The 15,906-nt window shown below is 32.9% G+C and overlaps 1 protein-coding gene across 1 annotated transcript in view; it reads left to right on the top strand.

Annotated features, from left to right (window-relative positions):
* LOC100650272 overlaps positions 1 to 15,906 on the top strand; it is a 73,999-nt gene that overhangs the window by 53,046 nt on the left and 5,047 nt on the right. Inside the window, exon 4 of the mRNA XM_048411225.1 lies at positions 5,178 to 5,371. Within this exon, the coding sequence (XP_048267182.1) occupies positions 5,178 to 5,371 (194 nt within the window). The remainder of the gene's footprint in view (positions 1 to 5,177; positions 5,372 to 15,906) is intronic.

Genomic DNA, 15,906 nt, shown 5'->3' with positions numbered 1-15,906 from the left:
TATTCGTGGAAATCCATAAGAGCATACGGAAAACCGCCCTGTGAAATTTCCGAGTAGAGAGGATTAATGTTTCCTCTAATCCTTTGGCTCCGCGAGTGTCCACAGCAAAATCACACACGTACCGCAATTGTCCCGACCGCGAGTATCCACCTATTTCCAAAACAGCCAAATTGGCTAAGTGCTTTTGCACCGCGTTGATAGAATGTGGTGGTGCACATTTTCTTGAATACGATGCAGTATTCTATCTCGCAGATCCGGATCGTTGTGCTGAACTCGTTTGCCAAATTTCGCAGGTTTTAACGCACTGATGTCGTTGACAAAATTTATAAGAAAAAGTGATATGGTTAGGTTATAATGATATTTTACTATAATTGTTAGTAATAATAAATGTACGAGAAAGTCTTTTACGTATACCACACGCCATTAATTTATCACTACGACACTTGCGAAACTAATATTGGACTTTATTAAGTCTCTGTTGATAGAAGTAAATCCTTTCCTTAATCGTAGTGCTGCAGTGTTTCGTCTTAGAAATATAATGGAACTTCCGATATACACAGATTTACTATCGGAATATTCTATTATACAAACGTTCTGTCAAGCAAAGAACATGTACTTTCTTTCCGTGTATTGTTCCGTCTGAAGGAACAAAAAACATAAAGAATCTCGTAGGCAATTTTACGACACACGCTTTCAAAGACACGAGGCAATTTTTGAGCCAAGACGTTAGCACTTAAAACAATTTCTTTCGGGAATCGTAACAATACTTGTAATTTTCCATAGCCACAGTGTTCCCAACAGCCGAACGTGTCATAAATGCGGTTATTTCCGAAAGGTCGTTAGCGAATTGTAATGGCCCGATCCGTCGAGGGCCTTTCGCAGGAATTTCCGTGACACTTACCTAATTGTTTCGAATTGAAGCCTCACGTTCGTCCAGGTATCGATTATCTGCTTCCCGCCGTGAGCTTCCCGCCGTGAGCTTCTCGCCGTGAGCTTCTCGCCAAGAGCTGTCCACGCTTCGGACGCATAGACATCGGCTGTATGTGTTAACGAGTTTGCCGAGTATATGCCATTTAACGAGTATACCGATTGAACCTTCCTCGCGTTAGGAAACCAATCAATCAAGATACATGTTTTTTGGACTTCACTCAAGTCTTGCCGAACGATCGGTCGAATCGAGCAACGCAGGATCGCTCGGGTTTCTGAGCCGTTCGCATCGAATCGCTTCGACAATCAACTTGTTAACATCGCTTTATCATTCGGAGAAGATCAAATACATTATTCAGCAACGCTTATATTATATTTGAGTATTCGATTCGTACTTCTGTTTCTTTGTTACGACGCTCGAGTCAAGAGCTTTTCCGGAGCGACATTGCCTTCAATCGGACACATCGCACGATCTTCGTAGATAATCCATCGCTTCGGGGCTAAGCCACTTCTTTTAATCTGTTGGCAAATATTAATTTGACAGATAATAGGTGTAAGCAAGCAAACGACACAAACACGCGCGCATACTATAATTATCAAGATAAATACAAATGTCTGTATATAGTAGATAGTAAGTACATAGATTATAGTACACCCTTCGGTGAAATTGTAAAAAAGGCACAACAATTGCAATTTTCTCAAAATTTTTTACACGTCATCCAGTAAACTAATCTTTCTAACTTCTCCAAAAAAAAAAAAAAATCTGGTCGTTTGGTTCAATTTTAAAAAAATTATTCTCAAAGGGTGTTTGATCGAGTTTTGTTTATCGAGTTTTCTGACTCATTAATAATTTTCTTAATAATGTTTAGAGAAGCTTTAAAGCTTATGAAGGAAAGTTTTGGAATGGTGGATGATCTTGTGTATACATTGTATTCGAATATACCTGGCAAATTTTTACGTCACTATGATCACAAAAATATTCAGACACTTGTAGAAACTTTTTATGCACAGGGTATAAAGAGGCTCGTAACGTGATTCTACACCTTTGAAAGATATTTCACTCCTCTTACACCATAGGATATCTTTGCCGTAAATGTAATAGATGTACTTGTGCGTGTGTACGTGCGTGGTGAATTGCGAGTGAAATGAGCGTGAAGCGTGCGTCTAGAACGAGTAATAAAGAGTGTAACTGGAAATATCAAAATCTACGTTTATTTCTGCAATCCATCTATAAAGAACGAGCGAAAGGACATGGCAGAATATGGAACGGTCGGTGAAAGGTAGAAATTAACGTATTTCAGAAAAATAATTACAACATAAACGTGTGCTAATAAGAAAACAAATAGTAGTAATATAGAAGAAGAGAGAAATAATAAAAAGGAAAAAGTAAATAAAAAAGATAGAAAAGGAAGAGAAAATAAATAAATACTGCTGCCGAAAAAAGCAAAAGAAAGCTGAAATAAGGCAAACCTAATCGCGAAATAAAAAACACAGAAAGCATAGTGACCATTAAAGGAATAAGAGGGTGTACTCGTCACAGAAGTAGCCGTGGATGGTATAAATAAACCTGAAACACTCCTCTAAGGAGGAAATATAGCAGAAAGCTGGGGAAAATTTGAAAGAGATTTTGACTTATTCATGATAGTGAGAAGGAGGCGAACAAAAGCCATAACGACACAGGCAGCAACATTGCTCCACCTAATAGAGTGTGAGCAAATGGAAGCATTTGAAATCTTTAACCTAGAAGGGGATGACAAAGAAGAACCTGAGAAAATAAAAGCTTTCTAGGACTATGTTGAGTTCCAAAGGAACCAGGCGTATGAGAGATTTCTCTTTAATAGCGAAAAGAGAGAAAAAGGACACTCACTGCAATACTATGTGACTCAATCAAAGAAGATGGGGATAACTATAATTATGATATGCTAATAAATTCGATGATAAGAGACGATATAATTTATCATATGGCAGACAGAGCGCTGTAACAGTCGGTATTAAAATGTCAGGGTCTAAAACTGGGAATCTTAATTAAGTACATTAAAATATAAAAAAAAAGGAGGTAACTCATAAAAGATATACCAAAAGAATCACTACACAAATGAGAGATGTAATAAAAGAAGAAAAGAGGAAAAAATTAGTTACGGAAGAGGAAGTTTTAGGGAGCAACGAGTAAGCAGCAGGTTAGAGACACGAGTTCGTGACAGAACAAGTGTAATGGGATACATGACCGCGGTAGTGTCCAGCATATGGGAAAAAAGTGGAAAATGTGGAAAATACAACCATTTCGCGCAGTCATGCGGAGCAAGCGTGACAACAGTAAAGATAAATAATAGAAGTCAGGCGGGCGGCGGAAGTAACTTTACCATAAGCAACTTAAATATAAATAATATAAAGTAGAAGACTGATTAGAAGAAATACAAATAAAAGACAGATAGATTACATTTAGGATAGATACAAAAGAAATAAGTACACATTAGAATTTACAGTAACAAAAGAGAAAATAAAACACTTGTTAGGATTAGAAACATGCAAACAGCTAGGTATACTAAATGCAGTGCACAACATAAAGGAAAGAAACAGTGATATAGAGCAATTTATTTAAAAAAACGAACACGTTTTCATAGACACAGGAGAATTTCCACGGACCTATGATATAGTTTTAACGCAAGGGAGGAAGCGTATCTCAAAACTACCAGCAAAGGTATCAAAAGTTATAAAAGATAAACTTCGACACCATTTAAAAGAGCTAGAAAATGAGAAAGAACTAAGCACATACGACAATGGAAGTAGCAAGGTAAGCAATCTAATTATTAGGGAAAAATCAGATGGAAGTCTGAAAATTTGACAACAGATTCTAAGAATCTAAATGAAGAAATACACCGTCCATATTATGAAATAACCACAAGAAGCAGTAAATGAAAAGTTAACTAGGAAGAACTATTGTGCTATAGCTGGTATCAAAAATGGGTTTTGACAAATTAAGTTATCAGAAAAGAGCCAAAAAGTCAAACGTGTGCTCTTTCAACGCCAATGGGTTGCTACAGATTCGATACACTTCTATTTGATAGTATAAGGCGTGTGTGTGTGTGTGTGTGCGTGATAAGCATCTTCTATTTGCGAATGATAGTGGAGTGCGATTGCAAATATCGAAATATATATTTATCTATCCATTTCATTTAAAGGAAGAACGATCAAAAGAATGTAATAAAACAATAATTACGTTCGGAAAAAGACGTTCGTTTCGCGGGAATACAGTTTTCAGCGATTAAGCTTTTTTGGTAATCAAGAATTAATATTGCAACATTTAATTCCACGTTGAAGATGAAATCGGTCCCGTGTTCTTAGAGAAAGACAGCCCTTAATTATTGCCCTTGTCGTGTATATTTACTAACGAATTTACATAGAACGTAACTTTGGGGAGAAACTTGACTGAAGCGAGAAATGCGAGTTCGGGGTTGTTTAAATAGCGAGAAAAAAAAAGAAAAGAAAGAAAGTGTCAAAGAGAAAACAAAGAAGAAAAGAGGATATCCGATTTGAACTATAAAGCTGCATCGATAGATGCTACTTTTCTTGCTGACTACAGAATGTAAACACATTGTGAATAAAGTGAATAAAGCCAGTTTAAGAATTATTAAAACTTTAACATTTTTTCCAGGAGGAAACTTTTTCCAGGAATTTGACATTGAATTTCCATGTCAAGTTGTTTTTGCACAAAATTTCTTACAAATCTCCACTGGACTAAATGTTTAGGATCACATTACTTTCTTTATACCCTCTACATATTACACAAAATGTTTTATTAGCATTACGTATAATGAGATATTATCGTGATTACGTTAGTAAAATTCGAAACGAACCTAAAAATGGATAATGTACAAAATATTTATTCGAAGCATATGTTTCGCAAAGATCAACAATATATTTGAACAGTCAGTTATATTAGTTATACTAGTAAATCACAATATGTTGCGAAGTCAAAGTATACTCATTCTCCATTAATTGTAAATACATCTTCAGATACATCTTCAGATTGGTTTGAAATTTTACTATTATAGTGACGATGGTAATGTCTCGTCAGAATGCTAACGAAATTTCAAAAAGTTTCATAATATATTCATACAAGTTTTTTGTGATAAATGTTTGAATACTTTCGTAACGCATTGTACCTTTATAACTTGAATACATTCTGTTTAAATAGACAATATATAAAGACAATAATAAACTTAAAATAATACTGTATGATGTTGCTACAGGCATTCCGGAACCAAACGCTGTTATAGTCAGAGCTGAAGAGGTTTTGATTGTTGTTTTGGTCCTTCTCCTTTGGGCTGCGGCGATTGCGTTATTTTTCAATCGATGGGGCAAGATCAGAATGTTGGAGCCGTATCAACCGAAATTTCAACAACACAGACAAAGTTGTACTACGATTGAACAAAATCAACTCCAGGTAACCCACATATTTTACTTGTAGACTATAAGGGAAGGGTTTATAAGTTACAGCTTTTTGTTTTTTATATGACAGCAACATCAAAATTCATTATCTTATTAACCAATTACATATTACCAATATTTAGTTTTATTCGAATTTTATTGCAACGTACTTGTGACTCTTGGAAATTATCTACGTGAAAAGTATTTTATTTAAAATAAAATAAAAAGCAGTAATTATTATGAACAACCAATTTATTATCTCTATCTTAGAAGTAACATAGAAGAAGCAATTTTGTTTTGTGTAAAATTCCAATAAAACACTTTCAAATAATTCCTTATTTGAGATAATTAAATCATTTAAATAAAGTAATAAATAACTTGACATAAGAGATTGTCGTGGCGTTTCGTCGTATTTTATTTGAACGAACCAACTTCTAATTGGTCACAATAAATCCTTATACGTAGAATCTCCTTACACGAGTCGCACACAGTAGCATAATATTACATTTAACAAAAATGTCCTTTATATTTCGATAGTTTTGCAGCATTTCCATTTTCCTACTTTCTATTTGTTTCTTTAAATTCTTTAAATTGTTTAAATATTAAATAATTTGTGTGAGTCGTTGTAACGAAATCTGTATTCGTAACGCAGTCCGAAATATTCATATATAAAAGGATCAGAAAATATTTAGAAAAGTACTTAATTAAAAATTTATTCGAGTACAAAATTATAAAAGGATAATTATTTCACTTGATAGCCAAGTGATAAAATAATCTAGGGAAAATTACTTCATATTCAAATAAACTAACGCACAATTATTTGAAAATAACAACTAACCAAATAAGATAATATATCTATTATTCGAATAATCATTGTTCAGATATATTATTTGAATAATATCCAAATTTTATTTTAACTCTCTGGAAAAATACTGATTTCATCCGGGTTTGAGTACATTTATTTGAAAAAATGTAATAAATAAAAGGATCAAATAGTAACACCAAATTAAAGTTATTAATAAATTCCAAAATCTTATTTGAGAAATGGTTTATTATCAAATAATTTGTTTGTCAAATATTTCAATATTTCGAATAATAGAAGAAGATGAAGGATAACAAATGTTTCTCCTGTTTAATAAATATATTAATGTGAACTTTGGTCAGTAGAATCGTTAAGATTGCGTCAGAAATGACTAGGATCAGTAAGAGTCGTATAACCATAAAAAAGCGCCAAATATCGGAAAGTTATCACAAACCATTTACGAGTCATGAAAACAATCATAATAGCTTTAACGTATGAACTTATGAATCTTCTACCAATTCCATCTAACTCATCTAAAACTTACTCAGTGATATGTAAATCAGAGGACTGTAAAAATCTTTCGGCTTTCATGGCTCGGATTGTCACATCTAACACTAACATGTATCAATACGACCTTCGGCCTTCGAAAGACATAACTGCAATTTCAGAGAAACGTCGAGAATTTTGTCCTCTTGAACACCACAACAATATCACAACAATAATGTTTTCTCAATAACAACACTAATTCCTAATAACAATACTATTCAACATATAATAACAATACAATTTCATGGCGTTAAGTGCAAACGATTGTAAACATTAATCTACGTACAATTGCTAATCCATTATTTTCCTATAGCAGTATTCTGAATCGTTATTTTGTATGATTATATAATTTTGACCTATTCATCGGTTCCTTGAGAATCTATGTCATTTATCATGTTTACTATAAAGTCAGAATTGTCCAATAAACGTCGATAGAATAAGGATTTGAATAAGCGTAAGAAAGCAACCGCTTCCCATGGCAAAGTGATTTTTGAAGAAACAAAATGTTTTGCTGAAGGAATATGTCAAAGTTCAGAGTGCTCTGCTTTTAAAGCGTGTTTGGAGCACTTTAGACTTTAGACCAAGCAAGCAAACGCTTCTCCCTATTTTAGTAAAATTTAGCAAAATGAAGGTATGAACAAGCATTCTTTCGCCATTTGACGATTGCTCGTCGAATCTAAAATCGAATATTCGAATTGTTTTAACCGTTCGCGGAGAGACGCGATCGCGAGATAACGCGTAAACGAGAGTCGTAAATTCTCGTTACGATTAACCCTTAGAGTGCTATGGGCGCATATGCGCGTCTGGCGAAAGCTATCGGTGTGGACTAAGGACACATATATACGTTTTCTGTAAGTGCCCGGCGTGGACTGAGGACGCGTGTATGCGTTTGTCAATTTTTCCGAACACCTACGCAGAAGTAATACCACTACGTTTGTGTGAGATAAATATAAATGCATTCCTTAGTAAACAAATGCCAATAATGCCTCGTTATAACAGTTGTCTACCTGTTTCGCGGACAGTCGTATCTAATTATCAAGAAGAAAATGTGTTGTTTGTGTGAAAAATAAGAGAATGCAGAAAATGCGATGTCGGATTATGTATCGATAATTGTTTTGAAATTTTGCACACACAACTGAATTATTGACTTGTGTTATATTTACTAAATTTAGTTTCTTAGTTTATTGTTTTCTAGTTTATTACCCAATTTCTAGTTAATTGGAAATTTCAATGTTTATAATAAATAATTAATACTAAAAAATAACGCTCTTGAATCATTTAATCTCGTGCAAAAGAATTACTCTAACTTATTACGATTTACGCTTTGAATAGTCAATCAATAGAGTTCAATCTAACGTAAAAGTATTCCGTCCACAGCGATCGTCAGCGCTAGCTGCGCGCCGTCCGTACGGATCGCGTAGGCCGCGAGTATTCAGCACTCTAAGGGTTTAAACATGGACAGAAGGCTAAAAAGGAAGCACCCAGCAGACCTCATAAAGGATATGACCTAGCAAACTCGAGGATGGTACCCCGCTGGGGGTACCCACCTACATGATAATATAACTACTAAAAAATTCGACCTAATGTCCAAAAGGGACAAATTGTGAATATTAAGAAATAAATAAAAAAAAAAAGAAAATCATATCAAAATCTATCATTTAATGCTAGAAAAAAATATTATATTGTATTTGCTCACTTTTTTTGTCTACGTTTTCTAAATCATTCACATTCTTAACAATTTTTTAGTCCATAAAATTTATCTTATTTTAGTAATTCTACAAAATTTGGCATAGATCGTCGTGGATCGCAACGTGTAACACGAGGGAAAGATTACATTTCTGCGTAAAGATAATTTATCTTTATGCTTTCATGCATTTTTAAATTAAAAAAAAATTGATTGATTGATTTCATCTACTAAATATCGCAATAAATACTTTTCTTGAACTATTTTATGTAATTTCGTAGACTGTGTACATTGCGTTGATTTTTACGTCTTCGAATTTCTCATAAACGCATAAAAATCCACTTATCATTAACAACTTATCATTAGCCTCCTTGATTGGTCGCTATAAAATGAAACATTCGATGTCCGTAATAACAATGTACCAGCTATGTCGGATTAGGATTAAACGATGAATCCTTTATGAAGCCCTTGTGTACGTGTTACCATATTGGCATTTATGATTAATCAATTAACTTGATACAGTTCATACAGTTTGAATTATAACCGAGATTACGATCTCTTATTCGCTATAGGCAGAAGTAAAGCCAAATCAATCAGTTATATTAAATTATGCAAGCAATTTGGTGATTAGTCGTGCCTAATTGGTGAGATATTTATATTTGTTATATATTTACTAAATATTTATATTATTTCAATATTTATTAAATATCAATTTAAAGCTTGAATGATTGGTGTTCTGTAAATGGGCAAGTAACTAGTAGAAATCATAGTCAGCTACGTATCCAGATTCACATTTATTCAAGCAAGAGATCAGAGATCACATCGAAATACAGGTCAAGTCACAACGTAATTACTTAACCTCTTTAAATACGATAGGACTTCTTATTACGCAGGAGATACGCTTCGCATTATATGAATTTCGTGTCATCGAGACTGACGATGAAGAAATTAAAAAATTCTGTGTATCATATATAAGTTAATGCATAACTATGATTTCCGGATTAATTGAGGAACTCATATATTTGCATGTTACGAATGAGGCAAGCTTGCAATAAAGCATCGGACGTGCGAATTTGTGAAACTGGTAATTGTTGGGAAAAGGGGCGACTTCATCGGTTTCAATGGCCTTGGATTATGTTATCAAAGTGAACAATTTTTTCCTACACATATGTACGTATAACCTCCGCTCGCTCTTACATATTTCTTTTCGAAAGTACTTGAAATATGCGTATAAATATATGTATATATGAATTTAGGGGTAGGCTACAAACAAGAACAGAACTATCACCTAATACAATGATTCTAATAGGAAACTTTTAGTAAAAATGAAAAAGTATATATGCATACAAAATTAACTTATTTAATTTTTGATATTATCTATACTTTATACTCGTATCTCATTAATTAATTAGCTTCCTCGCTATATTTTCCATAAAATGTAATATAAAATATATGCCGATAAAAAAAAGTAAGTCAAAATCTTCGCTCAAATTCAAGGAAAATAAGAATTGATATGTTCTCGGTCTTTGGATCTGGCATATTTTATCTTTAGATTTGTCGTCTTTTTTTTACGTGTTTCATTTTCAATAGATGCATGCCTCCGGAATATTTTTGTTACTACTATCGTCGATACAAACACCAAAAAGTGCAAGCAAGAAGTATTACGCAGTAACATAGGGGTGGTGGAAATTACCTCACTCCATTTCACGCTAGAAAAGGCAGGATCATTTTAGACAATCCCGAAAGAATTGAGACATCATATATAGCTACATTGAGGTATCATAGGCTACAATAATACAGCTGGGCAAAGAGTGATTCCTCGTGAAAAATAAATCGGGAATATTGCAGAATAAAATTTTTGCACATGTTGGTCTGTTTTCTAAAGAAATCATTTCGCCCTGTACACGTACAGTGGTTCGCGAAAGTATAGGAATACTTGGCACAAAATTGTTCATGAATATATGATGTGCAATGTACGAAACTTTTTAAAATTTCCTTAGTATTATAATGAAATACAGCTATCGTGACTACAATATTAAAATTTGAGGTCATTCAGTAAATGTATGTGGAAGTGACAAGATGTTTATTGCGAACATACACTGAGTGAAAAATTAATATACAGCATAAATAATAGTCTTAAACATAGAATTAGTGCTAACGATCGTCTCACTATTGTGGCTTATTAATATAGTAAATAATCGGTTATTCGTATAATATTCAATAAATAATATCTTATAACCTATTATATTTCTATGTCCATTTCAAATTTTACTAACCGCAATTACAGTTGTGTTTCGCTACAGTGTTAATGAGATTCCAAAATGTTTTGCAATATTTATAGATAAAATAATAATGTTAATTAATATAATAAATCTATTTAACTATAAAAGTTACAAAATATTTAGTAGAAGTATATATTTTAGAAAGAGAATAAAAACACGTAAACAGAAAATTAATAATTTTCGGTGCTCAGTAGGTCCATCTTCAACACTTATCGTATGCTTAAAGTGACTATTCATATTATATTTTAATTTTTTACTTTTTATATGTATATATCTTCAGATTTTTGCTAATATAGTTATTGCAATTGCATTCGTTATGGTGCTAATGAGGTTTTAAAATGTTTTATGTAACACGTATAATAAATTAGGCTCTTTTCATAAATAAAAGCATAAGATTATTACTTTTTAATATTAATTTTAATAATATAGAAAATATGGATCATGATATTGCATGCACAGTTGCGTTGTTACAACTAAATTGTTAAATTGTACTAAGTCGTCGCAGCTTATTATTTGCATTTTCTAATTTTTCGAAGAGGAAAACGATATTCTCGATATTCCTGTCAACTCTAAAATACGCCCTTGATTTATTGCAATCCTGTAAACAGAAGTCCTTCGAGTTGAAACTTAAAGTCAACACACGTATATCTTGTTAGGTTTTCAAAGACATTTTTCTCAAAAACTTTACTCAATTTCTTCGACTTATTTTTCGTGAGAAATCACTTCTTCCCGGTAGCATCACGATTGCGGAGACACCTTATATAAAAAGGTCAGTTCCTCGCAACCTCTGCGATCTCCAATCAGGTGTACGTGGCAGTAGTAGCTTTATCCAATATAACCTCAGATAGAAAAGACTAGTGGGCTATTTCTGAAATTGGCGGCTCCAAGAAACTGGATTCTACAGATTTCGTCAATAACACACGTCCAAGTAACGGAAACCTACGATCGCACCATCGCATTTTCTTTCTTCGGTCTATGCTTTGCTTTTGGTATGTGTTTTCGATCATATGATCGATAACCGTTCTCGAGCATTCGAAAGCTTCAATTAAATAAAGTAAATGATATGTGAACATTACCAATGTGTATAAGTTAATGGCGAATTAAATATTAAAAAACAGCAGTTGTTCCTCTCTGTTGGAGATCTCTATTTTACGTATATCGGAATTGTAAATACAATTATATATAATGATATTAAATTATGTTGTATTATATTATATTATATTATATGGGGTATATAAAGTGATTAATATATCCGTGTTCTTAATACACAGGTACACGTGTATTAACATATTCGTATTTCATTTCGAGTGATTATTAACGTATAACAAAATTTCCGAATATTTAAGAAAGTATAATAATTTGCGAAACAAATACACAGCGGTTCACGATAATTATGTGCATTATACGAAACTTTCTGATATTTCATTAGCACTGTAACGAGACACGATGATCGTTATTATAATAATAAAATTTGAAACCAATTAGAAAATGTATATTGGAGTTACAGGACTGACGTTTGTAAACAGTCGCTCACAACAAAATATTAATACATGGCATGAATATTAGTTTTAAACATTCAATTGATACCAAAGGTCCTCTCATTACTACACATTGTGGCTTATTAATGTAGTGAATAATTGAATGTCCAAATACTTTGGTCATCTTTGCAATAGATATTTTCCAAATTCTATATTTATTTTCAGATTCGTTTCAAATTTTACCAATATAGTGACGATAGTCGTGTCCTATTACAGTGCTAATGAAATTTCAAAATGTTTTGTATAGTATATATTGTTTTGGTGAGCCACTATATGATGCAAATGTTAAGTTTGAAACACAAATGGTTAAGCCAGAATTACGCTTCGATTTGGATCTGTATAAGTGACGAAAGGCAAAATAGATATGCAGCAATTTCAGAACTTGCTAAAAATTATCTAACTATACTAGCAACGTAAGTTATGATAGAATGATATGTTCCAAGTGGGGAAATATTGTTACGACGAAAAGGAACCGTTTACGCCTATTGTCAGAAGGTGTAAATACACTAGTCTTCTTCATAGCAAAACAGATTACTTGATTAGTCTTTTTTTAACCGAAATGATGTATTTTTTATAATTATCTACAATCTTATATTACATCATATAAATATTCGTTTCTTATATATTGCTACTTGCAATACGGGTATGTCATCGTGCAGTAATAATCACACGAAATACACGAAATATAAATATGTTAGGAATTACTCGGATTAAAAGATGGATTTATTGATTATGGATGTATTCTTAATACACGTTCAAAACCATAGCTTCAATTTTCTATGTTTCCTATGGAGCTAGTAATTTATGCATCTAAAGTAGTGTCTATTGATAACGTAGTAATAATATATTTTTCTCCTTTGTACGTATATTCCTACGTACATTTAAACTACTATAATCTACTATTTTTAAATATGACTTATGACTTGTAAATACTTTACTAAGAATCAAATATCAAATAATAAATATCGTGCTAACATTAACGTTCAAAGTCTCTCTATAAATTTGAAAGAACTTTTTAGTCTGCTATAGTTATGTAATCAGTTAACACAAATATTCTATTTTTTTGTCAGCCGGCTTTTCCTGACGGTGGGCTTGCGTCAAAGCCGGCTTGCAGTAATCGCGTCAACGTTATCGTGCGTAATATTCCTGTTAAAACTATCATGCTTCATGATTTCTACACGTTCATATTTTCGGAAGCATAACTAGACCAAACAAATGTTAAATAGAGATGCTTTTAACCTCTAAATATTGTAACATATCGTCAAAAACTGAGTTTAAAGTTTATGAAGTTTGCGTAGTTACAACTTAAAAGGTTTGAATATTTGTTGCTTTACGAGTGATTTTTATCATTATCATGAATTTCTATTCTTTATACGAATAACATATATGATTGTTTAATTATATGCTTGTTTTAAATAGAGTTAGGACAATCAAGAATATATGTATATTTTACTTTCGATATTTTGTATCTATGTATGCGGAGGATTAGTCGAGGATAGATAGTACGAAATAACGAGAGTGAGATATTGCTGTCGCAACCCGTCAAATATATTTTGAATAAATAAATGTACAGCCGTATACGTGAGTCGTTAGTACAAAATATAAAATGCGGAATAAATACTCCTTAATGTTCGTCGCGTAACTCGATAAATACTCGGAGATACTCTGTAGATAATGTTCGATACTCTTCGATACTCTCTGATGCTAAATCGCTAGCGATCGCGTCCGTTTATTTATACTGGTCGAGGGAGAATCGGAAAATTCAAATTCATCTTCATTCGACGATTGCCTGTAGCGGCGAAATTGCTTTGCCCGGAGTTTATTTGTTCTTACTTGTAACCTAACGGTACATTTATTAGGTACATTTTGTATTCTTTATACATTTAGAATTCGTAGAAGCATATGTATAATAGAGTGTATATACCGTGTATATTTTGTGCTGTCTTAGAATTTCATCATTTCCCACAATTTAAAGACACTTTAATCTTTAAACAGAACAGCTTGAAGATAGAATACAGCTTGCCATATCCGAACCTCCATTCTCCGTTATCTAAACGAATGGTAAAAAATGTTTTCTTCTGTTACAAGTACTCCTGTTTGGATGATATATTACTGATAATGTAAATAGTTTTGTCTATAGAAATTAGAGAGAAATAATATTTTAAGAGCCGTTTCGATAAAGCGGCGAATGAAAGGCGAATCGGACGAGTGCGTTGATAAAACTTCAAGTTGACAGTAAGGTGACGGATACCACAACTGTAACCCTAAGGGTATCAGAATATTATTATATATTATAGTATAATATTATTATATATATAGGAAATAAGAATTAGCGTACTAGTAAGTTTGGTAACGGTAGGTTTATTTCAATATCGTTCACGCCAATACAAAATCAAGCACGATGCTCCGTCAGTCTATATACACGCAGTCATCATTCGTCACTAACTCCTCTCATCGCAACGACTCTCTTTCACGCCGACCACACTCCTTGACAACGCTGACAACACTCTCCAACCACGCTGGCAACACTAAAGCCCGACAACGTCGGCGACACTAAACTCACTAACGGCTACCTTTTATACCTGGTTCCGGTATATCATGGTCAAATAGACCTTACTAATTACTCAGGCTTTTCCTCCGATACTACAAATATTATTAGTAGACTGTAGATTTTTATGCGTTTATGGGAAATTCGAAGGCACAGAGAAATAAAATGTCTGTACCTAGTATGCGAGAATATATAAAATATTCAGTGTAATACTCCTTACAATATTTGATAAGTGAGACAAATGTCTACCTGGGATACAGTTTTTTAATTATATTAATAAGAACATGAATTTGTATAAATATTAACAACTGTCCACGATGAAAACTTATATAGTTTACTAGCCAAAAAATATGGACTCCTTAGATATTAAAACAAGCTGACAATTTTCTTGATCTGAAAGTACCAGAAAAGCGATTGTTCTATTATCCGAAAGTCTCATTATTAAAAAATTGTTTTCTTTCCTACAGATTCGGATGTGGGAGGTTTTACTCTATTTTACATAAATAATTCACAGTGAACACAATTCACAATTAAAAATACATTTTTTTTTTTCAAAGCAATATTATTTTAATTACTGAACAAGGTTTTTTACGGGCTATCTTTAACTTGGACTTGATGTATCCGAGTTGCGATAGAGGAAGAACATCCGTCTTTTTTTCAATCGAAATGGTGGAATGTAAATTATTGATATCTAGTTTCAACGGAAGGTTCGTTCGACACGTCCGAAGAAATTTCCATATTATACGCCCTATTCGTGTTCCGTGAAGCTTGTATGGTATATTACTCCTATGGGCAAGTAGCATCAACTGAGTTACGTAGCATACATCCTCTTCTCAGTTGAATAGTACGTTCAAATGATATCGTAGCGTAGCTGAAGCTTCAGATTTGTCAGCGCTAGTTTTTCACTTTTTGCAGCAGAAATATCTTACGAGATGCCCCAGATACTATCAAAGCATACGTATGAAAGCATATTATGCTTTCTTATGATACTCTATGTTATACTCGTGTAATAAGGTACGCTATAATTTTGGTTACAGTAGAATCTCCAGTATCCGATTTAATAGGGAAACATGATCGTTGAGGGAATTTCTGGACAGTAGGACGCACGTCTTTTCGTATAATTAATATTCTATGTATCATATAAAAACAAT

Source organism: Bombus terrestris, chromosome 13 (genome assembly GCF_910591885.1).
Source record: "Bombus terrestris chromosome 13, iyBomTerr1.2, whole genome shotgun sequence".
Classification (NCBI taxonomy): Eukaryota; Metazoa; Arthropoda; class Insecta; order Hymenoptera; family Apidae; genus Bombus; species Bombus terrestris.
This window is presented reverse-complemented; position numbering and strand designations above follow the sequence as displayed.